The sequence below is a fragment of the Schistocerca serialis genome, chromosome 5 (genome assembly GCF_023864345.2).
Source record: "Schistocerca serialis cubense isolate TAMUIC-IGC-003099 chromosome 5, iqSchSeri2.2, whole genome shotgun sequence".
In the NCBI taxonomy this organism is placed as follows: Eukaryota; Metazoa; Arthropoda; class Insecta; order Orthoptera; family Acrididae; genus Schistocerca; species Schistocerca serialis.
Window position 1 is genome coordinate 28,382,373 of NC_064642.1, and position 27,960 is coordinate 28,410,332.

Consider the following 27,960-nt stretch of genomic DNA (forward strand, 5'->3'; position numbering starts at 1 on the left):
AGGTTCAAATGTATCCAGTGCTGGAACATGTGATTCCTGTCCCCTCTCCTCCCTCCCACCCTCACACACACAGCAACACTTACGTACATCGTGGCAATAAAGCAGTGTGTATATGACAGTCAGTTATATGGAATTGGCACAGAAACATGGGTCGACATGGAGATTTGATGGAATGGTATAAATACGCTGTAGTGTTCATGTCTGTCAGTGAGAACACCAGGAGTGATGTTATCTGATTTGTTAGAGTATAAACACAGACTGCCCAGTGTGTATACAAGGAGTAATCCAGCATTGTGTAAGAACAGGACCGGAGACAATTGGTGCTGTGAATTGGTTTAAAATCCCCAGAAATTGCTGTGGTCGGTGAATGAATGGCACTCTATCTCAACCAGTTTCCAAGCAAACATTGCAAAAGAAACTGCTTGCGATGGATATTTGATGCCAAGTGCCACACAAGGCCATTGGTCACTCTGACACACAAAGCATTTTCAGTGGGTCTAACAACACACAAATTGGACAGTAGCTGCTGGTGGGAGGCTCGTAGTGTGATTTGATGAGTCAGAATTTTGCTTCCTTTCAAGTGATTTGAGGCCTTGAATGCACCGATAGCCCAATGAGGTATTTAACCCACAGACTGTAGTTAAATCTGAGATAGTTCTTTGATGTTTTGATGCCACAACTTGGACCTACTCATTCGGTTTCTGTGAACATTCTCAGTGGCCCAGGTATTGCCCTTCCGTCTGTGTCTTCTTCATGAGGGAACTCTGCACACTACTCTTCCCCAAGGTGATGACAGCCATGTTCACAGGGCTATGCAACACTTCAGCATCCATTGACTGACCCACTAAATCATTGAATCTTAATACCGTAGGAAAGTCTAGGATTTTTTGGATCAATAGGTGAGATATAAGTCAGCATCCCTACAGTTGTATAGCTCTGTGATCTCACCGTCGATAAGAAGCCCAGCTGGATATAGCATACCTGAAGAAACTTGTATACTCTCTTCCTCACAGAATCGAGCCTGTGAAGTCAGTCTGAAACCTCCGGGCAGTGTTACCAAGTATGAGTGTGATGCCTCTTTGGGATAACCAATTTGTCAGCGGGCGTGGCATGTTTATTGACTCATTTTGGAATGTGGACTCTCAGAATTTCATAAGGCTCTCCACTATGCACATCATCTTCCTTGTAGTTTTTACCTCTGTGTCTCAACAACACATTGGTCAAACAAACCCATTACAGATAGTGTAGTTTTTCTTTAATCTTTTAATCTCTTATATTATCCAAATTGATGAGGACCTGTACCAATGAACAGTACTTAGAATTCTTTAAACAAGCATTTTGTAAACGACATCCTTTGTGTGTCACTTGTACTTTGTTAAAACACTTCTGTTAAATCAGAATGGGTTTTAATTAGTCGGTGCCTGGGGAAGACATCTTGATTCCTATATAGGATTTGTTTTGTCTCCAGAAATGTAATCATGCAAGTACAGTATATGTTTCCATTCTACAACAAATTGAGGTCTGTGAAATAGAGCCATTGTTCTGCTTAATGGTCTTGCAATCTTTCTCATACATAGGAACAACTTGCACCTTTTTACAGTCACATGATGTGGTTAGTTCTTCCAGTGACCTACGTGCTGCCATTTCCTTTGCCTAAACAATCTAATGGGCACCCATTGAGACCTGCGACCTTTCCTCTATTGAGCTGTTTTTAAGTTTCCACAGCTGTGTGATCATCATATGTAGAACCATTGTGGTCTTCTTTAGTATACAAATTTCAGAAGACAAGACTTATTATTTTGCCCTTCACCTGCTGTTTTCTATTTTGACAGCACGAAGGTTGATGATGGACTACATTGTTCCATTGATTGATTTTACGTAGGAGCAAAACTTTTTAGAGTTTATGACAACTCAGCAGATGAGACCTTGCTTTAAAACTTAATGAATGCTTCTTTCTAAGCTATTTTGTTTGTTTGGCACGTTCAGCTTTCATTTGTCAGTTGGCATCATTTGAATCTGCTATGTGACACATTGATTTTGTAGAACCTTCGTAATGTCATTGTTGAAACATGGTGAATCATTTGCAGATCTCACTGTCTTCCTTGGCACCAACTTGTGTAACACAAGGCATCATGACCAGTTCGAGATCATTTTTCCATACTAACAACTCATGATAACTCCTCTCCCTCTTCCCCCCTCCCCCGACATCTTCCCCCCTCCCCCGACATCTTCCCCCCTCCCCCGACATCTTCCCCCCTCCCCCGACATCTTCCCCCCTCCCCCGACATCTTCCCCCCTCCCCCGACATCTTCCCCCCCTCCCCCGACATCTTCCCCCCTCCCCCGACATCTTCCCCCCTCCCCCGACATCTTCCCCCCTCCCCCGACATCTTCCCCCCTCCCCCGACATCTTCCCCCCTCCCCCGACATCTTCCCCCCTCCCCCGACATCTTCCCCCCTCCCCCGACATCTTCCCCCCTCCCCCGACATCTTCCCCCCTCCCCCGACATCTTCCCCCCTCCCCCGACATCTTCCCCCCTCCCCCGACATCTTCCCCCCTCCCCCGACATCTTCCCCCCTCCCCCGACATCTTCCCCCCTCCCCCGACATCTTCCCCCCTCCCCCGACATCTTCCCCCCTCCCCCGACATCTTCCCCCCTCCCCCGACATCTTCCCCCCTCCCCCGACATCTTCCCCCCTCCCCCGACATCTTCCCCCCTCCCCCGACATCTTCCCCCCTCCCCCGACATCTTCCCCCCTCCCCCGACATCTTCCCCCCTCCCCCGACATCTTCCCCCCTCCCCCGACATCTTCCCCCCTCCCCCGACACGTTCCCCCCTCCCCTGACACGTTCCCCCCTCCCCCGACACGTTCCCCCCTCCCCCGACACGTTCCCCCCTCCCCCGACACGTTCCCCCCTCCCCCGACACGTTCCCCCCTCCCCCGACACCTTCCCCCCTCCCCCGACACCTTCCCCCCTCCCCCGACACCTTCCCCCCTCCCCCGACATCCTCCCCCCCCCGTCACCCGACATCCTCCCCCCCCGTCACCCGACATCCTCCCCCCCGTCACCCGACATCCTCCTCCCCCGTCACCCGACATCCTCGCCCCGTCACCCGACATCCTCCCCCCCGTCACCCGACATCCCCCCCCTTTCACCCGACATCCCCCCCCTTTCACCCGACACGTCCCCCCCCCCTTCACCCGACACCTTCACCTCCCCTTCACCCGACACCTTCACCCCCCCTTCACCCGACACCTTCACCCCCCCTTCACCCGACACCTTCACCCCCCCTTCACCCGACACCTTCACCCCCCCTTCACCCGACACCTCCCCCCTCCCTTTCACCCGACATCTCCCCCCCCCTTTCACCCGAAATCTTCCCCCCCCTTCACCCGACATCTTCCCCCCTTCACCCGACATCTTCCCCCCCCCCCCCTTCACCCGACAATTTCCCCCCCTTTCACCCGATATCTCCCCCCCCCCCCCCGTCACCCGATATCTCCCCCCCCCCCCGTCACCCGATATCTCCCCCCCCCCCCGTCACCCGATATCTCCCCCCCCCCGTCACCCGATATCTCCCCCCCCCGTCACCCGACATCTCCCCCCTCCCTCACCCGACATCTCCCCCCCTCCCTCACCCGACATCTCCCCCCCTCCTCACCCGACATCTCCCGCCCCCGACATCTTCCCCCCCTCCTCACCCGACATCTCCCCCCCCCACCCGACACCTCACCCCCTCACCCGACATCCCCCCACTTCCCCCCACCTCCCCCAACATCTCCCCCTCCACCTCCCCGACACCTTAGCTCCTCTCCCTCCCTCTTCGCCCCCTCTTCCTGTCCCCTTTCCCCCTTCCCCCCTCTCCCCCTCCCTCTTCCCCCTCCCTCTTCCCCCTCTCCCCATCCCCTCCCTCTTCCCCCTGTCCCTCTCCCCTCCCTCTCCCCCCTCTCCCCCTCCCCTCCCTCTTCCCCCCTGTCCCTCTCCCCTCCCTCTTCCCCCCTGTCCCTCTCCCCTCCCTCTTCCCCCCCTGTCCCTCTCCCCTCCCTCTTCCCCCCTGTCCCTCTCCCCTCCCTCTTCCCCCCTGTCCCCCTCCCCTCCCTCTTCCCCCCTGTCCCCCTCCCCTCCCTCTTCCCCCCTGTCCCCCTCCCCTCCCTCTTCCTCCCTGTCCCCCACCCCTCCCTCTTCCTCCCTGTCCCCCACCCCTCCCTCTTCCTCCCTGTCCCCCACCCCTCCCTCTTCCTCCCTGTCCCCCACCCCTCCCTCTTCCTCCCTGTCCCCCACCCCTCCCTCTTCCTCCCTGTCCCCCACCCCTCCCTCTTCCTCCCTGTCCCCCACCCCTCCCTCTTCCTCCCTGTCCCCCACCCCTCCCTCTTCCTCCCTGTCCCCCACCCCTCCCTCTTCCCCCTGTCCCCCACCCCTCCCTCTTCCCCCCTGTCTCGCACCCCTCCCTCTTCCCCCCTGTCTCGCACCCCTCCCTCTTCCCCCCTGTCTCGCACCCCTCCCTCTTCCCCCCTGTCTCGCACCCCTCCCTCTTCCCCCCTGCCTCGCACCCCTCCCTCTTCCCCCCTGTCTCGCACCCCTCCCTCTTCCCCCCTGTCTCGCACCCCTCCCTCTTCCCCCCTGTCTCGCACCCCTCCCTCTTCCCCCCTGTCTCGCACCCCTCCCTCTTCCCCCCTGTCTCGCACCCCTCCCTCTTCCCCCCTGTCTCGCACCCCTCCCTCTTCCCCCCTGTCTCGCACCCCTCCCTCTTCCCCCCTGTCTCGCACCCCTCCCTCTTCCCCCCTGTCTCGCACCCCTCCCTCTTCCCCCCTGTCTCGCACCCCTCCCTCTTCCCCCTGTCTCCCACCCCTCCCTCTTCCCCCCTGTCTCCCACCCCTCCCTCTTCCCCCTGTCCCCCACCCCTCCCTCTTCCCCCCTGTCCCCCACCCCTCCCTCTTCCCCCTCTCCTCCTCCCCTCTCTCTTCCCCCCCCTCCTCCTCCCCTCCCTCTTCCCCCCTCTCCTCCTTCCCTCCCTCTTCCCCCCTCTCCTCCTTCCCTCCCTCTTCCCCTTCCCCCTCTCCCTCTTCCTCCTTTTCCCCTCTCCCCCTTCCCCCTTTCCCCCCTCTCCCTTCCCCCTTCCCCCTTTCCCCCCTCTCCCTTCCTCTTCCCCCCTCCCCCCTCTCCCCCTTCCCCCTCTCCCTCTCCCCCCTCCCCCTCTCTCTTCCCCTCCCTTGTATGCTTACGCTGTCAGCTTTCACTATTTAATTGGGATACGTGGTGTGTTAAAGTTTTGCACTTGGATATCCTGGGCGACATTCTCCATTTGGTGCCCCAAGTGGCTGCTATGAATTGATAAGACTTGTATGGAAATGTCAACAGTTGTGGAATCTTTAGCACACCCTCTCAGCTTGGCACTCCAAGTGGCGGCTTGTGTCCCCCTTAAACTGGCTTTGCATGGCTTCAAAACATCTGAATTTCTGTGTGAGATCCTCCATGTGTGAAAGGTGAAATCAAACTGAAATGGGCGTGAAGACCCAAGAAGAAGAAAAAATAAATAGAAAGACTGTAACGTGGATGCATGTCTGTGGGTGGATAAGTGTGAAGAAGGGGGATGGCAGATCTGACTAGAGTAGGTGAAGTTAGTAGGTGAGAACTGGAATAGAAAGGAGGAGTGGGGATGGGGAGGGATTTCTAGGATGAGATACAACTTCGTGTGGCCCAGGAAGCTATGGGAAGTAACATGACTGGAAGAGTGACTATTTGGAGGTATAGGATTAACAATATTTCCAGGAGTAATGCAGGACATGAGGTGCTACACAATCAAAGTGGTCTTGCAGTTGTCTGTTGTGCTCGGCTGAGATGGTTGATTCAGTGTGTCTCATAAATAGAGCATGCAGTATGGTTTGTAAGCTGACAACAGAAACACAGGAAAGAAGAGAAAGAAGGCTGGACACTGAGTATAGTTGTGCATTAGAAAATAGTAACAAAGGAAAAACAGCACTGGGTTACAGGGTGGAAGAAAAGCCGTGAAGAGTAATGCGGGACACGAGGTGCTGCATAAACAGCATTCCTATCTGAGATGAATCAGCCAGGTCTAGTACATTGGTGTCGGGTTTCCCACTGAATGTGTATGGAATGTGACATGAGAAATCCTATTGTCACTAAAGGCTTGGTCATTAGTCTGAGGTTTGTCAGCTGTGGCCAATGCTGCTTCTATTATATGAAGACTGTGGCCAATATTCTCTCTACATCCATCCATACCAAGCACACTCCAGGTGCATATTTCTCTATTAAATAAATGTAATTAAGTACATGAAAGAATTAAGATCATATAAAGATGTCTGTTCTATTCGTTTAAGGAACTAAGATGATGACAATGTGTAAAGGTGGCTGAAATGCTCTGCATGACTAGAATTGGAGGACATCAACACCCATAAAATTAAAAAGCTGTACTTAGTCAAGATAAATAGTTACTGTTCACTTCTGCACAGAAGTAGCTGTAAAACACTAAACTGGTTGCAATATATAAATGGTATAACATTGCAGCTGACTACTGCTCACAGTAGTGGATGATCACTCATTACATGTCATATGGGTTTGCAAAAGATACTAAACTGTACTTTTGAAGCCATAGAATTGGGCCTTTTATCATAATGACATTTTGAAATGGGCACGTATAGGTAGCACTTTCCAGGAATTGTGGAATGTGAATATAATTTCTTTCTTGATGTTAATAGTATATTTTTGTGGGAGTGGGTAATCTGACACCAATCAGCCCTATGTTATTAGTATTTGCTGCCCGACATTTAATTGAGTAATGGGGCTGGTTAAGGGCCACTGTTAGTCACAATAGTGGACAACATTGAACTTGTCGAGGCTATTGGTGTGCATCTCGAGACTCCTCTAATAGTATTCAAACTTGTGTTAACTCAATGGCTCCTGCTTGATGGTCTGTTGACTGTGCTGTGTAAATACCCATCCTCTTCATTTGTGTGATTAAAATGTTATCAAATTTTCATATAATTCTCACATGTCTTACTAGGTAATCCATCTTGTGTACTTGGCAATCTAGTGCAGGATAAATGAATTACTTGAATTTTAGGAATAATGCCATTCTCTTTTTCCTCCATATATTTAACTTAACAACACATGCTTTAAATTTAGGGGGATTCATGCAGTCTGAAAGTGTACCCTTCTTTACTTGGAACTTTACCGAGAAGCTTCCTAATAATGTTCAAGCTCCCAATTATGTGAAGAACAATGTCAGTGCAATCGTCTGATTTCAGTTTTGCTTTCCAGTCACAAACTTCAAACTTTAAGTCTTATCCTTCCTGGTAGTGACAATTTCAGAAATAGTTGTACAGCGGAAACTTACATGACAACTTGAAAGATTATTTTAAAATCTTTTAATACTCGCATTGGTAAATGTCAGGTTGGTATCTGAGAAATGTGTAAAACTTATTTTGATATTGAAATTTGTAAATCTCAGGGCATGGCAACAGAACAATGTGAAAATTTAATTTTGAACGGTAATATGTGGAGCTCACACTACTCAATGTGAAATCCAAAGTAACTGATACATTAAACAATTCATCTACAAGGAAGCAATCTGTTTTTAATGAAATTACCATATGTCATCTGACTACAAAACAAATGACTGATATTAAAATGTTAGTCCTGAATATTGCTAATCCTTATCTTTAGTCTTGCAAAAAATCACTGTACCAGAACTGCTATTGTAATTGCACAGCAAATGAACATAAAAATTAATGCATCTGACTTTCTGATAAAACTGCATAAAAATTTGCAGGCTAGCACTTTACTGAAACCTTCTACTGGTATTAAGCCTCTGAAGTGATATGATATTAGTTTCACAAATAAACTCTGACGATCAATGTGTCTTACAATGAACATAAGCCTTGGTGGTAATTAAATCCATTGACTCATGTGTACATGGAAAGCTTGTCTTCCCTGTAACCGGTTGCTATTGGGAATATTGATGTGATTGTCAATAACCAAATTAGATTTGCCATACTTGCGATGTGCAGTGCAAGATGGTATTTTACCAATTTTCATAAAATGCGTCTCAGTACCCCACTCACGATGTGCAATGGAAGAGTGCAGAGAGAATCATGAAAGTACAAATGAAAAATGAGGAACTAGACATAACAACTGATAAATGAGAACAGATACTCCAAGTTTAACTAGGCTTCATTAAGCCACGACAACACTACACCTTTTCATAAGTTCTCACACCCTACAAGTTAGCAAAAATATTTCTGAATAACTCTTGTGTACAGCTGTCTTCCTGGATATTTGTTTCAACTATTGGACAAGTCCGTGTGCTTCACTATAAAATTTCTACAGCAAACTTTAACAGTACGTGGCCGAGCAGTTCTAGGCGCTACAGTCTGGACCTGCGCTGCCGCTACGGTCGCAGGTTCTAATCCTGCCTCGGGCATGGATGTGTGTGATGTCCTTAGGTTAGTTAGGTTTAAGTAGTTCTAAGTTCTAGGGGACTGATGACCACAGATGTTAAGTCCCATAGTGCTCAGAACCATTTTAACCGTACACAGTGTTCTAACAGCAAGAAACTCCACAGTTACAAGTATATAAAAAAAGCTGGGTTACCTTAAAAGTTGACTTTATCATTTTTCCATAAATATAATCTCATTTCCTCAGTATTTTTACTCAAAACATCTTATTACAAAATCCCTTTTAAATAATGCTGCCTCCATTATACGGTGCACCAGGTTCCATTTATTTCAAACCAAGTACATTGCCAGACTGTCCAGCATACACTGACTGCTACTCTCTGCCTTACTCTGACCAACGTATCTGATCTCATACACAGTCTTACAAAGAATATGGTTATGTCAATATCTCAGAAGTTCAGTACTGTTACCAAATTCACAACTTAATTCACATTTATGACCAGTACTTACTGAAAATCAAAATGGCAAAAAGGACAGCACCCTTTGAAACTGTAACAAAAAATAAGCATTCACTAAGAACTTAAAAGCCACCATATATATTGTGAAGATTTCTCCATCGAACAACAGTGAAACATTGGTAAAAAGAAAAAATTATGACTTCCGACCTTATAAGTTATATTTTTTTCACAGAACTTGGAATGTTTGGTTAGTTCTATGTAAAAGCTTTTTGAATTTCATACTTTCAGGAGAAGCAAATAAGCAGAAAATATAAAACAAATCATTGCCATGTCTTATACACTTGTGGCTATTACAGTAAAGTGAGACACAAGTGGCAGAAGAAACCATTTATCTGGAATAGGAGCTTACTTTTACTCTTTTTGTCTTTATCTGTCCTTAAATGAAGATGCGCAACATTTTTGTGTTTGTTTTGAAGAGAAGAAGAAAAAATTATTCCAGAATTGTAATACCAAAAGCTGTGGTATTTTTCAACCAGTTATAATGAAAGAGAGTAACATGTACTATTCTTAATAGAGTCATTATTTCAGGAAATGGCTATCCAAATGATTGATTCAATGAAGCGCAAAGAAAATGTTGTCGAATCATTAGAGTGCCACATCTGCAACCCTCCACGAACATTCACTGCTCCTACAACACTTATCAGTCATTACAGGAGCCATGCAGGTAAATGAAGAAATAGTGTACATATTTGTTTAATTATTTTTACTTACAATTTTTTGCATTTAAATAGCCAGACTGACATCTTAGCTTTAATATTGGTCTTGCAGTAGTATATTAAATGTAATATTGCTAATGGTAGTAATAATAATTATTAATTGTGTGCTTCGAGGTGTTGTGCTGAGCTGTTTCCATTATATACACAATATTTCGACAGCTGATCCAGCTGTCTTCCTCAGGTGGTGTGGGTTTTGCTGTTAGGTGTAGTCATTGCTAACCATTTAGGACCCCAAGTAGCGACTACACATAACGGACCCTGAACCCGGCTGACCTTGTGGTCACATGAAACATGTTTCATGAGGAAAACAGCTGGATCGTCTGTTAAAATATTGTGCATAAAATGGAAACAAGAAGCCAGGGAAACACCTGGAAGCACACCATTAGTCAATCACACTGAAAAAATGTGGGAGTTGATGATGATGATGATGATGATGATGATGGAGTCTTTGTTGAGACTAATAGCTATCATACTTTCCAAAAATCTCTACTGGAATGTGAGCATTTACATATCCTAAGAGAATGAGTTAATGTTGCAAATGACTAAAACAATAAAAACATACAATAAGTTATGAGGTACAGTTAAGACAGAATAACAAAGGAACAAGAGAACAACTCCCTGTTTCTCTCTCACCATATATGAGAGGAGCCAATAACTGTGTAGACAAGATCTTGAGCTTTTGAGGAACTACAACCTATATTTCAGCGTACCTGCGATATCAGAGATCTGTTGAATCCCATGAAAGATTCCATAGATGCTCTCAACACTGCAGGTGCTTACTCACTTTGATGTGAATGTGGTGACATCTGCATTGCTGAAATGGAGGAGACTCGTTACCTCTTGTGTGTTGAATTTTGAACACTACATGCAATGGGATCTACACAGCAAACCAGCAATAGCTAAATACCACCTGGAATGTTGCTGGTCTACCAGTTTTCAAGAAGCCTTAGAATGTACTCAGCAGCTCTGGATGCAGCAGCACCAAGTTAGGGAGGCTATTGAAATAATTAAACATCCCAACTGCCTGTACAGGATGGATGGCTACAAATTGCTGATACTCTGGCTGCCAGCGATTGTAGTCCAATGGGCTGCGCGTGTTTTCAGCAACCAGCAGTTCCGTAGTGCTTGGGCTTAACATTATAAACAAATACACAGAAGAGAACAAATACAGTGATGTCTTGTGGCACCATTCAATCTTCATTTTGCAGCCTGGCGGCAGACGTTTGTTTTGAGGAAGCTGAGGTTTCTTTTTGTAGGCAGGGTCTTGACATGAACACCCGTTTCATTGTCATTATAAATATGGTCCTTAGTGTAGCCTTCGGTGTAATCTTTAGACTCTGTTTTGTAAACATCAACTGTGTCTGGATCTGTAGATAACTTCTCTTAATATACATACAGTTGCCAATTGCTGTATCTGTTCTTAAACCTGTCTAACCACCCAGAGCTTGGATAAAATACATTCCTGACCTGACATCTCAGCTGACATTGTAACATTTTCCTGCAGTATCTTTCTATGAAGATTTTTTACAGCTTGTTCTCGAATATAGATTTAGAATTCAGCCATTCTGAAATGTCAGGTTTGTTGACATTGTCAACCATAGTTGTGATATCTGCTGTGAATTTTTTTGTGTTTGAGATTGAAAACCCAGAAAGTCAAGATCACACATGAAATCTGTATTTGGATTGATCCAAATAAAGATGGTTTCATGTGCAATCTTGACTTCATGGGTTTTCAATCCCTTACATTAAAAGAAAATCTGAATGGTAGAAACACCGACTCTGTAATGAGCTGCAACAATTTTCCTTTTTCAGTGTGTTTGTTACCAACTAATTTATAAGTGAAAGTAATCATAACGTGTCTGCTTAGTTACCATAGCACAAAAATATGCATACAACAATCTGACTGCATTTTTGTTGGCAGTGTAGCTATATTTAGACTAGTGAGCAGGTAGCTGTAGAAGCAACTCAAGTTCATGTGTTTACCCCTCCCCGCTAGCCATGACTGATAACTGAGCAACCCCTCCCCCCCCCCCCCCCTCACCATGGGGGCTCATCACCCTTTGGTGGGTTTGTGCTTGGCTACCACAGGGCCACAGCCTTTGCAGCATTTTTTCCCTACCGTGCTGCATGTTTATTCTCTTGCTATTCTTTTTCCCCTCCCTTTGGGGAAAAGTCTCAGGTATTATTGGGAATGTTCTGCATTCTGTCGCTGACATAAGCACAGTCTCACCTTTGTTTTTCACTCTCTTTTCCTTTATTTGTTTCCCTTCTCCTCCCATTCCTCTGCTTCGGTGTTTGAGGATCCTCATTTCCCTTTTTTCTTCTTCCTCCTTGTGCGCCCCTGAAGGCCAGCCCATGCGTCTGACGTGTAACAGGTGACTAGGTAACGTGTAATTCCCAGGCCCAGGTCTACAGAGAGGATTCACGCATACCCCTTGGTACAGACCAGGCCCAATGAGGGGAGATCGCCTGAGCTGTAACCTTTCCAAATTGCCAATTGGTCCCTCTGTTAGATGTTCGGGAGGTGTGACCTGAGGTGTGAACAGTCACCTAAGGCGGGTGTGCCCCATTGTGCAAGGGGCCTCCAGTTGGAAGGAGCGCACCATCGGAGACGCTGGCAATCATGGGAGATTTCCTTGCGATGAGTCAATCATCTTCCCACTCCACGTCTACAAAACTTGAACATAATGAGGCTAATGATTCCAAGAGCCTTACCACGGCCCCTCCTGGTCTCACATACGGAAGATTGTCAGTCCTTCACCACTGTCAATCCGTTTATTATTCAAAAAGGTATTGATGCAATTGCTGGCCCTGTGAAACCCTGCTCTCATTTACGGAACGGCACTTTGCTTTTCAAGACCAATTCTGATGGTAGGGCACAACAACTGCTTGCTGCCTCGCTTCTCCCCAGTTGTGCTTTTCATGTCGAGGCCCGTAGAACTCTGAATTCTTCCCGTGGTGTAATTTACACCAGGCTGCTCGACAGTCTCACCGAGGCCGAAATCCAATCTTACCTCTCTAATCAGGGTGTCATTGCCGTCCATTGTGTAATGGAAAAGGTTGATTCCTCCTTAGTGCCTGCCCGATCTCTCTTTCTCACTTTTGATAGAGTGGTACTTCCATCCGAGATCAAAGCAGGCTATGAAATTATCACAGTCTGGCCGTACATTCTGAACCCAATGTGTTGCTACCAGTGTCATCGTGTCGACCACACTAGAACGTCTTGTTGACACCCAGCCAAATGTGTCACCTGTGGTAGGGATTCACACGAGGGCGATTGTCCACCTCCTTCTCCCCGCTGTATCAACTGTAATGGTGGCCATGCCCCCCTCCTCACGGGATTGTTGCATGTATCTTGCTTGGTGAGTGGGCTGTTCAAGAGATCCGGGTAAAGGAAAAGGTGCCTTACCCATTAGCTCACAAGTTACTGGCTAGTCGCATACCCTGTGTTGTCCTGTCTGGTACCTATAGTTGTGTTCTTGTTACCCCTCGCTCCATGAAGGACATGGCCAAGCAGACACACAACCTCTGATCCGAGGTTGTGAATTCGCGCAGTGTCAAGGTAGCATAGTTATCTCCCTGTCCAGCTGTGCAACAAGCCGCCAAACTACCACCTCAAGGGGCGAAGCCACCAGCTATACAACTGGTAGGCCGGAAAGGACAGAAGGAGTACTCTGGTGAAGACTTCCTTTGTCCCTCCAGCCAAACAGCACCTGAGTCTTCCTCTAACTGGAAGGGCTTGAAGAAGTCCACCAAAGGCAAATAGTCTTCTCCTTCACCAGTTAAAAGGTCCCTTTCGATGGTGTCACCACATTTCTCCCTCCGCCACACACCATCAGGTGGCTTGTGGAGTATGGATGTAGATGTAGATACCCTAGCTCGGCCGGCCTCTGCATTGCTCCACACCGGCTGTCACTCGGCATCTGCCGAGTTGACACCTCCACATCTCTTACTCCTCATAACTGTCCTCCAATGGAACGTTCATGGCCTTTGGTCCCACAAAGAGGATTTACAGCTGCTTTTAGCTTCACAGGATCCCCTTGTACTCTGCTGTCATGAAACGAAATTGCGCCCTCACAACCGCTTCGAGGTTTCACATTACTTACCGATTTGTTCTGACCTTCTCCCTGAGATCCGCATTCCATCTCATGGGGGTGTCATGCTCATCATACAGGATGACAACCGTAGTCAACCCATCTCCCTGATTACCCTTCTTCAAGCTGTTACAGTTCGCCTTTTCCTTCCCCGCCTGACTTTTTCCCTCGGTACCATTTGTGTCCCTCCGTTATTCGATGTCACCAGGGCAGACTTCCTTCAGCTTATTGGGCAACTACCTCTTCCATTTTTGCTACTCAGTGACTTTAATGCGCATCATCCCCTTTGGGGTTCTCCCAGGACCTGTCAGAGAGGTGCCTTCTTGGCTGACCTTCTCAGCCTCTTCTGCCTTAACACTGGAGCACCCTCTTTCCTTTCTGACTCCTCACACACCTATTCCTATTTGGACCTATCTTCTGCACCACCCATCTTGCCCATCATCTTGAGTGATCCCTTCCCAGTTGTGATGACCAGTTGGACTATCTCACCAATGTTATCCTTACTGCTGCTGAATGTTCCATTCCTCGCACGCCCTCTTTACCACATCGTGTCCCCATCCCTTGGTGGACTGGGGCATGCCGTGATGCAATTCGCACACAGAGACGTGCTTTCCACGTTTTCACTGTCGTCATACGGTGGTGAACTGCATTCATTATAAACAGATTAAGTATCGTCGCATTCTGCAGGATGACAAGCAGCTAGCTGGATTTCATTCACTAGTTCTTTTAACAGTTCCACCCCTTCCTCTCTCGTGTGGGCCAACCTTGATAGCTCTCTGGGACCAAGATCCATTCCCCCATTTCCGGCCTCACAGTAGCAGACGATGTTATCATGGACCCTTCAAACACGTTGGGCCACCATTTTGTGGAATTTTCAAGCTCTTCCCACTATCACCCTGCCTTCCAACATTGTGAGTACGGAGGAGGCTCGGGCGATACCCTTCTCTTCTCCGAATCATGAGTGCTACAATGCTGCCTACGAGGGAGCTAAAGCATGCTCTCAGTTCATCCTGATCCTCCGCCCCAGGGCCAGACGCCATCCACATTCAGATGTTGCAGCACCTTTCTCTTGTGGGCAAGCACTTTATGCTTAACACATACAACAGCATCTGGGCAGAGGGCACATTTCACGGACTTTGGTGTGAAGCCACTGTCACACCCATACCTAAGCCCGGTAAGGACAAAAACCTTCCTTCTAGCTACTGCCCCAACTCGCCAGCTGCATTAGCATAGGTGATGGAACGTATGATTCATGCCTGGCTGGTATGGTGGCTCGAGTGTCGCAATTTACTAATGAATGCAGTGTGTGTTTCGAGCATGGCGTTCTGCAGTTGACCATCTCATTACTTTGTCCACCCATGTCATGAAGGGTTTTCTGCAGAAATCCCAGACTGTGGCTGTGTTTTTTGATTTGGAGAAGGCCTGCGACACCTGCTGGAGAACTAGTATCCTCCGTACGCTTTACGTTTGGGGCTTCTGTGGCTGCGTGCCCTGTTTCCTTCAGGCATTTTTAAAATATCACATTTTCAGGGTGCATGTAGGATGTGCCTTGTTGGACACCTTTATCCAGGAAAACAGTGTGCCTCAGGGTTCCATCCTGAGTGTCATCCTCTTTGCTATTGCATTAACCCGATCATGACCTCCCCACTGGGCATCTCCAGCTCCATTTTTGTTGACGATTTTGTCATTTATTGCAGCTCTCCATGGACCTGTGTCACTGAGCAGCATCTTCAGTGATCTATTGATCATCTTTACTCCTGGTGCATTGACAGTAGCTTTTGCTTTTCCACTGACAAAACTGTCTGTATGACTTTCTGGCGAAGCAAGTGGTTTCTCCCACCATCTTTACATCTTGGGCCTGTTGCCCTTCTATTTGTTGAAACAATGAAATTTCTCATGCTCGATAGGAAACACTATTGCTCCTCCCATGTGTCTTACCTGGCAGCCCGCTGTATGCAGTTGCTCAATGGCCTATGTGTCCTTAATGGTCCTTCCCTCCTCCGTTTGTATCGGTCCCTTGTCCGTTCGAAACTCGACTATGGGTGCTTTGTTTATGCGTGTGCACACCCATCCCTCTTAAGCCATCTCAACACTATCCACAATTGTGGCATCCGTTTGGCCATGGGCGCCATTTACACCAGCCTGGTTAAGAGTCTGTATGCTGAATCTGCTGAACTGTCACTGTCCTACTGCCGTGACTTTCTCCTCAGCAGGTACACATGTCGTTTGTCTTCCATGTGTGGCCACCCATCCTATGCCTCCTCCTTTGATGATTCCTTTGATTGTGAGTATGGGGCTCGTCCTTCTTCTTTGTTACCTCCTGGAGTCTGCTTTCATCACTTGCTATAACGGCTTAACTTCACACTACCTGCACCTTTCCTGGTGGGTGTGAATCCTTCACCGCCTTGGCTTCATGAAGCGGCCTATGTTAACCTTGCCTTCATTCGCTTCCTAAGGACACTTCTCCAGCCTCGGTCTATCGCCTTAAGTTTCGTGACCTTCACATGGCACTTCGTGTTAGTTAGTTTGTGTACACTGATGGCTCTCTGACTGACTGTGTTGTCGGCTGTGCCTTTGTCATTGACATCCTTGTCTATATCAGCTTCCAGCACAGTCCTCAGTATTTATAGCCAAGCTCTTCTCCTTGTATCAGGCCATGGAGTACATCCAGTGACATAGCCTTTTCAGTTGTGTCCTCTGCTCAGATTCACTCAGTGCCCTTCAAAGTCTATGTGTGCTGTACACCATTCATCCCTTAGTGCTGGACTCTACCTCCTCTTGGCCCTCCTGCTGGGAGGAGGTTATTTTAACTCTGCTGCATATTGGGCACTGCCTTTTTAGCCATCATCATTTCCTAAGTGGCGCTATCCCACCACTTTGTACACACTGCGCCCAAGTATTAACTGTCCACCACTTACTGATGGCATGTCCGTTTTTTAACCTTTTACGTTCCCATTAGGGTTTGCCATCTGAGTTAATATCCGTGTTAGCAAATGACGCACAGGCTGTTGACCGCGTTTTTCTTTTTATCCACCAAAGCACGTTTTACTTTTTATCCGCCAAAGCAAAATGGCGAAGGCCATTTAATTTTAAGTTTTGGACCTACATTTCTGTATGGTGTCTTTTTTAGCCCCTTTCCCACATGCCTGTTTTTAGCTGTCTTCTATTATGTCAATTGGGACTGACACATAGTAGTTTTTTAACTCCTCTCTGTCTTCGTGTTCTATAATTTTGACTTGGGCACATATGACCCCAGTTGTTTTTGTGCCCTAAAGCATAGCAAAACCAACCAATAACTAAGCACACTTTTGCCCTTGAGTTATTCCCATGCAGTAAAATATAATTTTTTCGATTTGCAGTGTTTGGAGCGTTTTGAATAACCTGAGTTTCTGTTGGTCCACGTTCAGTTAACTGGAGTTCCACTTTATTATTATTATGTGTAAATCGTGTGCTACTAAATTATGTTGCGACATTTTTGTTTTGAATTTTGATATTGCAGTTACTTTGGGTTTATTTATTGATTGTCATTTTATTATTTGAACGAGGGTAATCCCAAAAGTAAGGACTCCTATTTTTTTATAAGTACATAGACCTGTTTATTTCTACAATGGCTTACATCAGTTTACAGGTTGAACATTTTGCTATTTTTCGACACAATCACCATTTCTGTCGATGCATTTTTGTAGATGCTGTGGCAGTTTTCGTGTGCTCATGTCATACCAGCTTGCCGCCATGCTGTTCAGAAAGTTGTTGCTTGGTCGCGGATGTAAAGTGGTATGCCCAGGTTTCGTCACTCTTGACAATTGAGTCCAGAAAGTTGTCCTGTTCGGCTCCAAGGCGGTGAAGAAATGTGCGGGAAGCATCAACTCGTTGCCACATGTGATCCTCAGTCAGCATGCGTGGCTTCCATCTTGCGCACACCTTCCGGTAGTTCAGTGTTTCTGTTTTCATTAAAATTCTGTGAGCGGTGCTCTGGGAAACTTCAGGAACCAATGTGTAGAGATCATCCAGGGTGATCCGTCGATCTTCACACATGCTTTCCTCAACCTTCAACACTGTCTCCTCAGAAATTGCCGGTTTCCCACTCCTTTGTTTGTCGTGAATTTCGGTCTGACCAGCTGCAAACTCTCTACACAATGTATGAACATTTTTGACATTCATGCACAACTCACCACAAGCTTCCATCAATTGGCGATGGATTTCAATCGGCACAGTGCCCTTTGTGTTCAAAAACTGAATAACTGCACGCAATTCCATGCGGCTTTTCGCGGATGATGCTGTAGTATACAGAGAAGTTGCAGCGTTAGAAAATTGTAGCGAAATGCAGGAAGATCTGCAGCGGATTGGCACTTGGTGCAGGGAGTGGCAGCTGACCCTTAACATAGACAAATGTAACGTATTGCGAATACATAGAAAGAAGGATCCTTTATTATATGATTGCGGAACAAACACTGGTAGCAGTTACTTCTGTAAAATATCTGGGAGCATGCGTGCGGAACGATTTGAAGTGGAATGATCATATAAAATTAATTGTTGGTAAGGCGGGTGCCAGGTTGAGATTCATTGGGAGAGTCCTTAGAAAATGTAGTCCATGAACAAAGGAGGTGGCTTACAAAACACTCGTTCGAACTATACTTGAGTATTGCTCAACAGTGTGGGATCCGTACCAGATCGGGTTGACGGAGGAGAGAGAGAAGATCCAAAGAAGAGCGGCACGTTTCATCACAGGGTTATTTGGTAACCGTGATAGCGTTACGGAGATGTTTAGCAAACTCAAATGGCAGACTCTGCAAGAGAGGCACTCTGCATCGCGGTGTAGCTTGCTCGCCAGGTTTCGAGAGGGTGTGTTTCTGGATGAGGTATCGAATATATTGCTTCCCCCTACTTATACCTCCTGAGGAGATCATGAATGTAAAATTAGAGAGAGATTCGAGCGCGCACGGAGGCTTTCAGACAGTCGTTCTTCCCGCGAACCATAGTCGACTGGAACAGAAAAGGGAGGTAATGACAGTGGCACGTAAAGTGCCCTCCGCCACACACCGTTGGGTGGCTTGCGGAGTATAAATGTAGATGTAGATGTAGAATTCACACTTGGTGGTAACATCCAATGGGAGCTCCATTCTCAATGGCTGCCAAGCCAAGACTGAGCACCTCAGCGCAGCATGTGCGTGTTTACACACATCGCGTGAAGCACTCTTTATAACAGTATGACCAACTGCTACTTAGAGTTCTGTACTTATAAAAAAAATAGGAGACCTTACTTTTGGGATTACCCTCGCAGTTCATTGTTGTTGTTTGAGTTTATAGTTAGTCATTTTGTCATTTGGAGAAACTAACTGAAGCTGTGGACTCCAGAAAATGGAGTACCAAGTGGGAAAAATCAGATCATTTCTGACATTCTTCTGTTTGAGTTTAGTAGTGGAGTGACAGTAGTGGAGACAGCCAGAAACATGTGCACCATGTATGGGGATAACGCCAGTGGACAGCGTGTGGCAAGAAAATGGTTTTCTCATTGTAAGGAGGATCTTTTAGAGATTAGTGACTCTCCATATTCAAGAAGACCTTTGGGGTGTAACGAAGTGAATTTAAACACATTAATCCACAATGATCCATGTCAGTGTACTCGAGAACTGGCAGATGTGATGAACTATGGTTATTCCACCATCATGCGACACTTGCATCCAATGGGGACGTTTCAAAAATTGGATGTATGGGTACCTCATGCTCTAAGCCAAAACTACAAAAATCTGTGAAAGGCCTTATGTGCATCTCTGCATGCTCATCATCAATTGGCTCATGAACAACAGCAACTATTACTGTCCTGTATCATTACTGGTGCCGAGAATGTCTTTAAGGTAACAAAAGGAACTGTTGAGCCCAAACAAAACAGCAACTCCCTATGCAAAGACCTTCATGCATCAATTAAAGGGAACGTTATGCATCTGATGAAACTGCAGTGGTGTTGTGGACTACAAATTGCTTCTCTGAGGTCCAGCCATCACTGCTAACATTTATTGTCAACAACTGAGACATCTTGCAGATGCAATCCAAGAACAACAACCAAGAAGACCGCACGAAGTGATGCTACTCCACCATAATGCCTGCCCATATTCTGTTAGACTGACAAAAACCGCTATGTAGGAGTTGGGTTTGGAAGACATTCTGCACCCACTCTATTCACCTGATCTTCTGCTCTCTGATTTTCACCTTTCCTGCTCTCTATCGAACAACCTTCAAGGAACTTCCTTCCTGGATGAAAATGCGCTCCGAACATGACTCGAGGAGTTCTTTGCCTCAGAATCACTTGATTTCTACTGTCACAGAATCGATAAGTTGCCCCAGCATTAGCACACTGTTCTAAATTATGAAGGAGAATATATTATTGATGATTATAGTCTCTGTTATGTGTTTCTGTTGTGGAAAAATGCTATGAACTTGTGCACTAAACCTATGCTCCTGTTGTGCAAAGAAGCATAAATATTTATAGATCTAATTTTAATTTCTACTCACCAAGCAACAGCAGCAGCAGCACACACACACATAAGACTGTTGTGGTTGGCAAGCTTTCGGAGCCAGTGGCTCCTCCTTCAGGCAGAAGGGTTGAAGGTGAAGGAAGAAGGGTGAAGGATGGGACTGGAGAGATCTAGGGGAAAAAATAAATAAATAAATAAATAAAAAATCACCAATACTTGATTGTTTTCATTGTTATATAATTTTAATCTCTCTAACATAATAATGTTCTAAAATGTTGTCTTTTCTTCAGGTATAAAACCATATGAATGTAGGCTATGCCGTTCTGTCTTTACGCGCCAACATAGCCTCAACTATCATATGCTAATTCACACCAACCAGACGCGTTTCACCTGTGGGGACTGTGGTCGCAAATTTCGACATCCCTCACATTTCAAGGAACATAGGAGGCGGCACACAGGAGAGTCACCATATGAATGCTCTGACTGCATGCTCAGGTGTGTAGATGTAAATAACATTTGTAAGGTACAAGTGCAAGTGATATTTAAAAAATTTATTAATTTATATCTTACATAATACATTTACTTCTAATGTAACTTTGCATCCAGTATCCGTTATTTTCATTATTACTGAATAACGTATTGTGAAATTTGGTCTTTGAGAAATTTTTATTCACTGGATTTAGAAATTTTAATTTCTAGAAGTTTAAGATCAAATTTTTTTGAAATTAGTTTTGGCTATGTCTCTGTATATACTACTACTATTTACATTTCTGATAGCATCTCAAATATTGAACAGACTGTGGGGGTATTTGTCAGATACAAAAGCAGCTTGTGTATGTCAAATTTTTTTTATTAATTATTTCATTTAATCAAAACATAATTGCCTTCCCTGACTGCCTCTTGAAGAAAATTGTTTTGATATTTCTTGGCTATCTGTATCTACATGTACATCTACATACATACTCCACAAGCCACCATATGGTGCATGGTGGAGGGTAGCTTGTACTACTACTAGTCATTTCCTTTCCTGTTCCATTTGCAAATAGACCGAGGAAAGAATGGCTGACTGTATGCATTCACATGAGCCCTAATTTCTCATATCTTGTCTTCGTGGTCCTCACATGAAATCTATTGGTGGTGGTAGAATCGTTCTGTGGTCAGCTTCAAATGCTGGATCTCTAACCTTTCTCAATAGTGTTCCTCGAAAAGAATTTTGCCTTTAGTCCAGGGTCTCCCATTAGAGTTCCTGAAGCATCTCCGTAATGCTTGCGTGTTGTTCAAACATATCGGTAACAGATCAAGCAGCCCACCTCTGAATTGCTTCAATGTCTTCCTTTAATGTGATCTAGTGTGGATCCCAAACATTAGAGCAGTAATCAAGAATAGGTTGCACTAGCATCCATCAAACAATGTAAAACCCAGGATGGAATGTAACAATATTATGAAAAGGAATGTTGTTACTCACCAAATAGTGGAGATGTTGAGCGTGGTTTCAGTTGCCTGAGATAGCAGTCTTGTGTGCGAGTTGTGTGTGTGTGTGTGTGTGTGTGTGTGTGTGTGTGTCGTCTATCTTTGACGAAGGCCTTACTGGCTGAAAGCTTTATTTTTGACTGTCTATTTGCTGTGCCTATCTGCGACTCTGCATCTGTGCTACGTGGTGAGTAGCAACTTTCCTTTTCATAATACTATGACACTGGCATCCTATATGCAGTCTTCTTTACAGATGAACCATACTTTCCTAAAGTTCTCCCAATAAACTGAAGCTGACCATTTGCCTTCCCTACCAGAATTGTCACGTGTTCATTCCATTTCATACCCTTTGCAACACTACACTCAGATATTTAAATGACCTGACTGTGTTGAGCAGGACACTACTGATGCTGTATTTGAGAATAAGTGGTTTATTTTTCCTACACATCAGCATTAACTTATGTTTTCGACATTTAGAACTATCAACCATTCATCACACCAACTAGAAATTATGTCTTAAGTCATATTTTATCCTCTTACAGTCACTCAATGATGACACCGTTCCATACAGAACTAGAGATGGGCAAAACTGTTCTTTTCAGAGATTGGATCAGAACTGTTCACTCCCTGAAATGAATTAGCTCTTTTTCATGACTCACCACTCATTTACAATAGAAAATAAATGGAAGGCACATTGTCCTTTAAACTTGGTTTATTCCAGTACTACACCTGTATTTTGATCTTATTTGATCCTATTTTTAAGTAACACAGATAATGAGTAAGAATTTTGTATTGTTTATTGAAATTTCCACGATATGACAAAGTTTTTGATTATTGATTTATTTTGCACTATCGTGGTTTTTTGGGTGATCGGAAAATGTTGTAACTTGAGATTTACATTAACAATATATTTGGCTATAATGTATTAAAATTTCATTAACCTCATACAAATTCATCGCAAGCCATATATTTTTAAAGTGAACGTTTCCTTCCGAAGACGCCTAAAATCGCAAAATCCGTACCAGAATAAAAAAAAAATATATAAATTTGACTGTAAAACGAAAGTGCTGCATATAGCCTTACGCAGAATAAAACAAGGAAAATATTGGTGTATCACATTTTGCGATATGTTTATCGGTTCGCTCGTAATTAAAGCGCAAATTCGAGTGTCCATAATAAAAATCCTATAGTAAGAGGAGTCATCAGGAACCTAATCTAATCAGTTTAAACAAATAAAAATAAAATAAAAACAATTGATGTATACATAACATAATAATGTAATATACATAGCGGTATTACTACGAAGAACAATATCCAGTAGGGACGAACTCCGATGCAGAGGCGCTGAGTCGAGCGGGTCGAGCCGCGAGCTGTATTACTGCGTGAGCTGAGACCGCAGAGACCAGAGTGACACCTGAATTGCTTTGCTCAATGCTCTGGCTAGAGTCGAGACGGTGGGGTGAGCGTTGAGCGGGCGAGTTCCGAGGGTGGGGGGAGCGGTGAACTCACCCACTCCGAAACAAATCGTCCGTTCCCTTGCGAGCAGGTTGTTGCAAGTAGTTCCTATGTTATCCGCTAGGTGGCTCTCTGTCCTGTTGCTCGCATCAACTGCCCAGAGGGCAGGACGTGCGACTGAAACGATCGCCGACAGAGTGCGATGCGAAGTTAAGCTGCGCCAGACACTGCGCGCGGCAGACGACGCACATGGACGGCACGGCATATGTGAAACACAAAATCCAATGGGGCACTGCACAATGCAGGCAGCCAAGGTAGAAGCAGGGCAGAGGCCGGCGCTGGCTGTGTTGTGTGGCGTGCACTGTGCTCTGACCAGCAGAGGCGCTGCTGATATGCTCAGTCTCTCTCTCTCTCTCTCTCTCTCTCTCTCTCTCTCTCTCTCTCTCTGCCGTGGGAAACGTTTGGAGCTACCGTTCTTTTTTTCTGAATCACTGATTGTTCACTCCTTTGAAAGATTCAACTCTATGAATTAGTTCAAGAGCGCATCCTCCATCTCTATACAGAACAGCATCATCAGCAAACAACCACAGATTGCTGCCCAGCCTGCCTGCCAGATTGTTTGTGTATAGAAAATAATAGCAATTCTATCACATTTGTCTGGGACATTCCATATGATACCCTTGTCTCTGATGAACACATGCCATTGAGGACAACGTACTGAGTTCTATTAGTTAAGAAGTCTCAGCCACTCACATATCTGGGAACCTATTCCATCCTTGTGCTCGCACCTTGGTTAAGTCTGCAGTGGGGCACAATGTCAAATACTTTCCACAAATCTAGAAATATTTAATCTGCCTGTAGCTCTTCATCCATAGTTCAAGTATATCACGTGAGAAAAGCTATGAGCAGGTCATCTACGTGCAGAATCCATACTATTACTTTTATAACATTTCTCTATTACTGTGCCTATTTAATCCATGATTGTTCTTCACTTCTTCCTGGTCAAGGCTATTAGTCTATGTGCTATTCCACATCAGTACCCCATAATACTGGCAGTGTTGAATTATCTCTGGACAAAGATTATTATCTATCCAGCTCTAAAAAAGGTAGAGACCATTCATTATATTCCTTTCATCACCCATGAAATTATTTTAGAATATTGATATGTTTACTCTGAAACATTGGGTTTTCAGGGAGACTGTACTGAGGAAATAGTTTAGGTTTGCCATTTGATTGCCATAAGTATCTCTCTTGTGTACCATAAGAGCAATTACTACTTTTCAATTGGATTAACAGTACCAATTCATCAAGGTGACAGTAATCTGTTATCAGGTCTCAGGAAGAGTTTTCTTTAATATTTACAAAGTTTAAACAAAAGCTATGGATAAATGGAAAAACTGTTTTGAAAATGTCCTGAATGTGGGCAAAACTGTCAACTGTGTTGCCACAGCAGGAGCAGAAGAAGGAGAGGAAGAATTGTACGGAGAAAATTTAGTGATGGTGCAAACTGGGAGAATGAACTGCTGAGCACGGAAGAGGTAGGAGAAGTCATAAAAATGCTGAAAAACGGAAATGCACCAGGGGGAGAGAGCATACTTGCAGAGACACTGAAATAGGGAAGAGAGATCCTACAAGAGGAGGTGTACCACTTGATCTGTTTAATTTTGAGGAGAGGAAGGATCTTGGCTGAATGGAAGCAGTCTGGCATCTGCCTGATACTTGAGAAAGAAGACCCTATAAGACACAGCTACCAGAGATGAATTACTTTACTATTTACAGCTTAAAGGACCCTGAGACTATTGTTGTTGAAGTAGATAACACTATATGTCAAGGAGGTATCTGGATTCCAACAAGAAGGGTTTAGAAAGGGAAAGTCAACCATAGACCAATTGCATGCAGGAAAGGAAGTGCTATCAAAGAGCTGAGAATTTTGCAGAGAAGTTTACTGTCTTTATGTGGAATTTCAAAAAGTGTGTGAACAGGCAAAAAATATGATAAGGAGAGGAAAGGGTGCAGAGTGGAAATATGTCAGAAGTGAGAAGTGTTAACAGGGAGGCTGCCTCCCCCTGCCCATTTGTTTAATCTGGTTACAGAAAGGGCACTGAGAAAGGTAACAAGCTTGGAGACAGGAATTCAGCTGGGTGGAAGGGTCAACACCCTGACGTATGCGAATGATGTAGTTTGAATAGCACAGAATGAGAAACGTGTGAGTCAGATGGCAAGAGTGTTAATGGAAGAGGCAATGAGAGCAGGCTTGAAGATGAATATGGATAAGACAGAGTTCCTTGTAGTAAAAAGAAGAGAACAATGACAGACCGTTAAATGTGAATAGTGAAATATTTGAAAGGGTATGAAAGTCCAAATACCTCGGGGATTATTCAGTGAAAGAAATACACTAGGAAATAATAGCAAGAATTCAAATAGGGAACGGGTCAAGGTTCGCACTCGGAAAGCTGCTCAAGTACCAGCTTCTATAGAAATCCACAAAGATTAGGATCCACAGGAATTTATTACAACCTGTGGTCCTGTACAGAGTAGAGACCTGGACTCTGACCCAAAAAATAGAAAGCAAGCTCCAGACAAATGAGAATGCTGTTCTGAGACTGATGTTTGGACCAGGGCAGGTGGAGATGGCTGCAGAAAAAGGCAAAACTGCAAATTGCAGGAATTGCACAAATTGCTGCACATTGTGAATGTGATTAACGAGAAGAGACTTGAAGCAGTATGGGCATGTAATGTGTTGAGAAGGCCAGGTCTACACACAGGTGGTGGAAGAAGACGTCAGAGATAAAATGTTAAGGGGAACACCATGGCTGAGATGGATTGATGGGATTAGCTGGAGAAGAATACATGGACCAAAGAAGATGGAGGCAGCTGATTGGCAAGGCCAAAGACAGACTGCAATTTGTGTGACCAACCTAATAAGTATACACAGTACAGGGAATATTATGATGATTAATGTGTGTTTAGCACGTCTGAAATGTTTTTTTTTTGTTGGGTGCAGATCATTAGCACCAGTTCTTCGTGTAATCTGTTGTTTTATATTGTTTCATAAACCTGGTAAATTTTATATCTTTTCATATGTCTGGAACAGGTTCTGAACAATTTTCTTGTATGATTCCTTTTGTTCCCTGAACTGGCCTTAAAAAGTAGTCTGTTTTAATAAGTAGCTTTCCTTTATTTCATTATTCACTCCCAGTTTGTGACTTTTTCTCTAATATATCTTAAGAAGACAGGTTGTGTAGGTGACAACTGACAAATCATTTGATGCTGAATGCTTCATTGATACAATGGGTAGCAAAGTATATTGATGTGATATTATACTGCTCAAGGATATTTTTCAAAAGGCTTTTTCTTGCTGAGGGGACTGCAAAGGACTGCCATCAGCCTTATGAGAACACCACTACCTCTTCTATACAGATGCCCATTGATGCTGTTGGCAGAAGATGACAAAGCAGTGCGTGTTCCAAGGGGGCTTGATTGTGATGTAGTGAATGTAGGACAATTCCATGAAGTATAGCAAATGTTGCATAATTCTGCAAAGTGTGGTATATATAAAATTTTGCTAGTAGCAGAGTCCGCACATCTCATTACTTTTTGGATCCACACATGCCCTCGAAATAGGTGTGTGTGTGTGTGTGTGTGTGTGTGTGTGAACTAAATACATTGTTGTTATGTTGTTAACAGAAGACTAAATTATATACTGTGCAATAAAGTTTTGAAAAATACAGTTTATGTGAGAATTTGCATATCTCATCTATTTAAAGAGCATGTTTTATGTATTAAATAGAAAACAGAACAGAAAGAAAGAAAGAGGACAGGCAGTATTCCACATTACTATGTTTCAGTCAGTCTGAAAATACACAGGATTCCATCTCATACTGTGGCAAATGTCTCTGTGTCCTGGTCTCCTGGTTGCAGCTGCTTCAATATTCATAATTCTAATTAAATATGTAGTTACTTAAGGAAATACAGTAGCCAGTCACTTTTTATATAGCTTTACTTATGACAAGCCAAGTATTGGGCTTTCATCAATCTTCAGTTGGCATAAACAATTATTTCTTCGCCACTAAAATGTTTCATTGACTGCATTGTGAATGCTGTAGCTGCTTTTTGTTCGATACCGTGTAGCTCATTTTTCTGCCTTTTATGCATAGCAGAAACATTTTTGCTTTCGATAATGCACTGATGCTGCACAGCATTTGCTGTGCGACTGACTGTGTGAATACTGTACTGCAGCAGTGCTTTAGTGAAACTATAAGTGTGTTTGTGTTGCTTTGCCCATAAAGGAGAAAGGAGCTACAAGTTACTGAAGTCGAGACAATTGCAGTATTCAAAATACAGCCGATAAAAAATTGTACCGGTGAAGATATAAATGTATTATGCGAGTTGAAGATAGATGAATGTGTGGAACTTTGCATAAATAATACTATATAAAATCCTTCAAGTATTTCAGTGTACAACCACGGATCTTAACTTTCGTGAATATGGATAAATTAGTGTACATCATCAGATCGGAAGTATCTGGGCACTCCTATGTAATGCAGAATTGACCACCAGGTGTCACAAATGACAGACCCACCAGTAAAAAGGAGGCAAGAAGTATTGTGTTAGTAGAGATCCAGTAACAGCAGAGCTCAAGGACTTCGAACATGTACTAGTAATTGGATAGAGACTCTTGAGCATTGCAGGAGGTGGTTGTAAAAAATCACGTGAAACATGCAGAAAGAACGACGTGTGCATTCCAGAGTGCTACCAGCAGTCCAGCTGGTGCAATTGGCTGTGCACAGGGAGGTACAAAGAATAGGGCACAGTGG

General features: G+C 44.7%; 1 protein-coding gene across 3 annotated transcripts in view; it reads left to right on the top strand.

Annotated features, from left to right (window-relative positions):
* The window catches only part of LOC126481433 (zinc finger protein 37 homolog), an 80,351-nt gene that overhangs the window by 42,470 nt on the left and 9,921 nt on the right, over positions 1 to 27,960 (top strand). For all 3 annotated transcript variants that reach the window (XM_050105182.1, XM_050105183.1, XM_050105184.1), the window contains exons 7-8: positions 9,464 to 9,599; positions 20,509 to 20,713. In XM_050105182.1, coding sequence (XP_049961139.1) covers positions 9,464 to 9,599; positions 20,509 to 20,713 — 341 coding nt within the window. The remainder of the gene's footprint in view (positions 1 to 9,463; positions 9,600 to 20,508; positions 20,714 to 27,960) is intronic.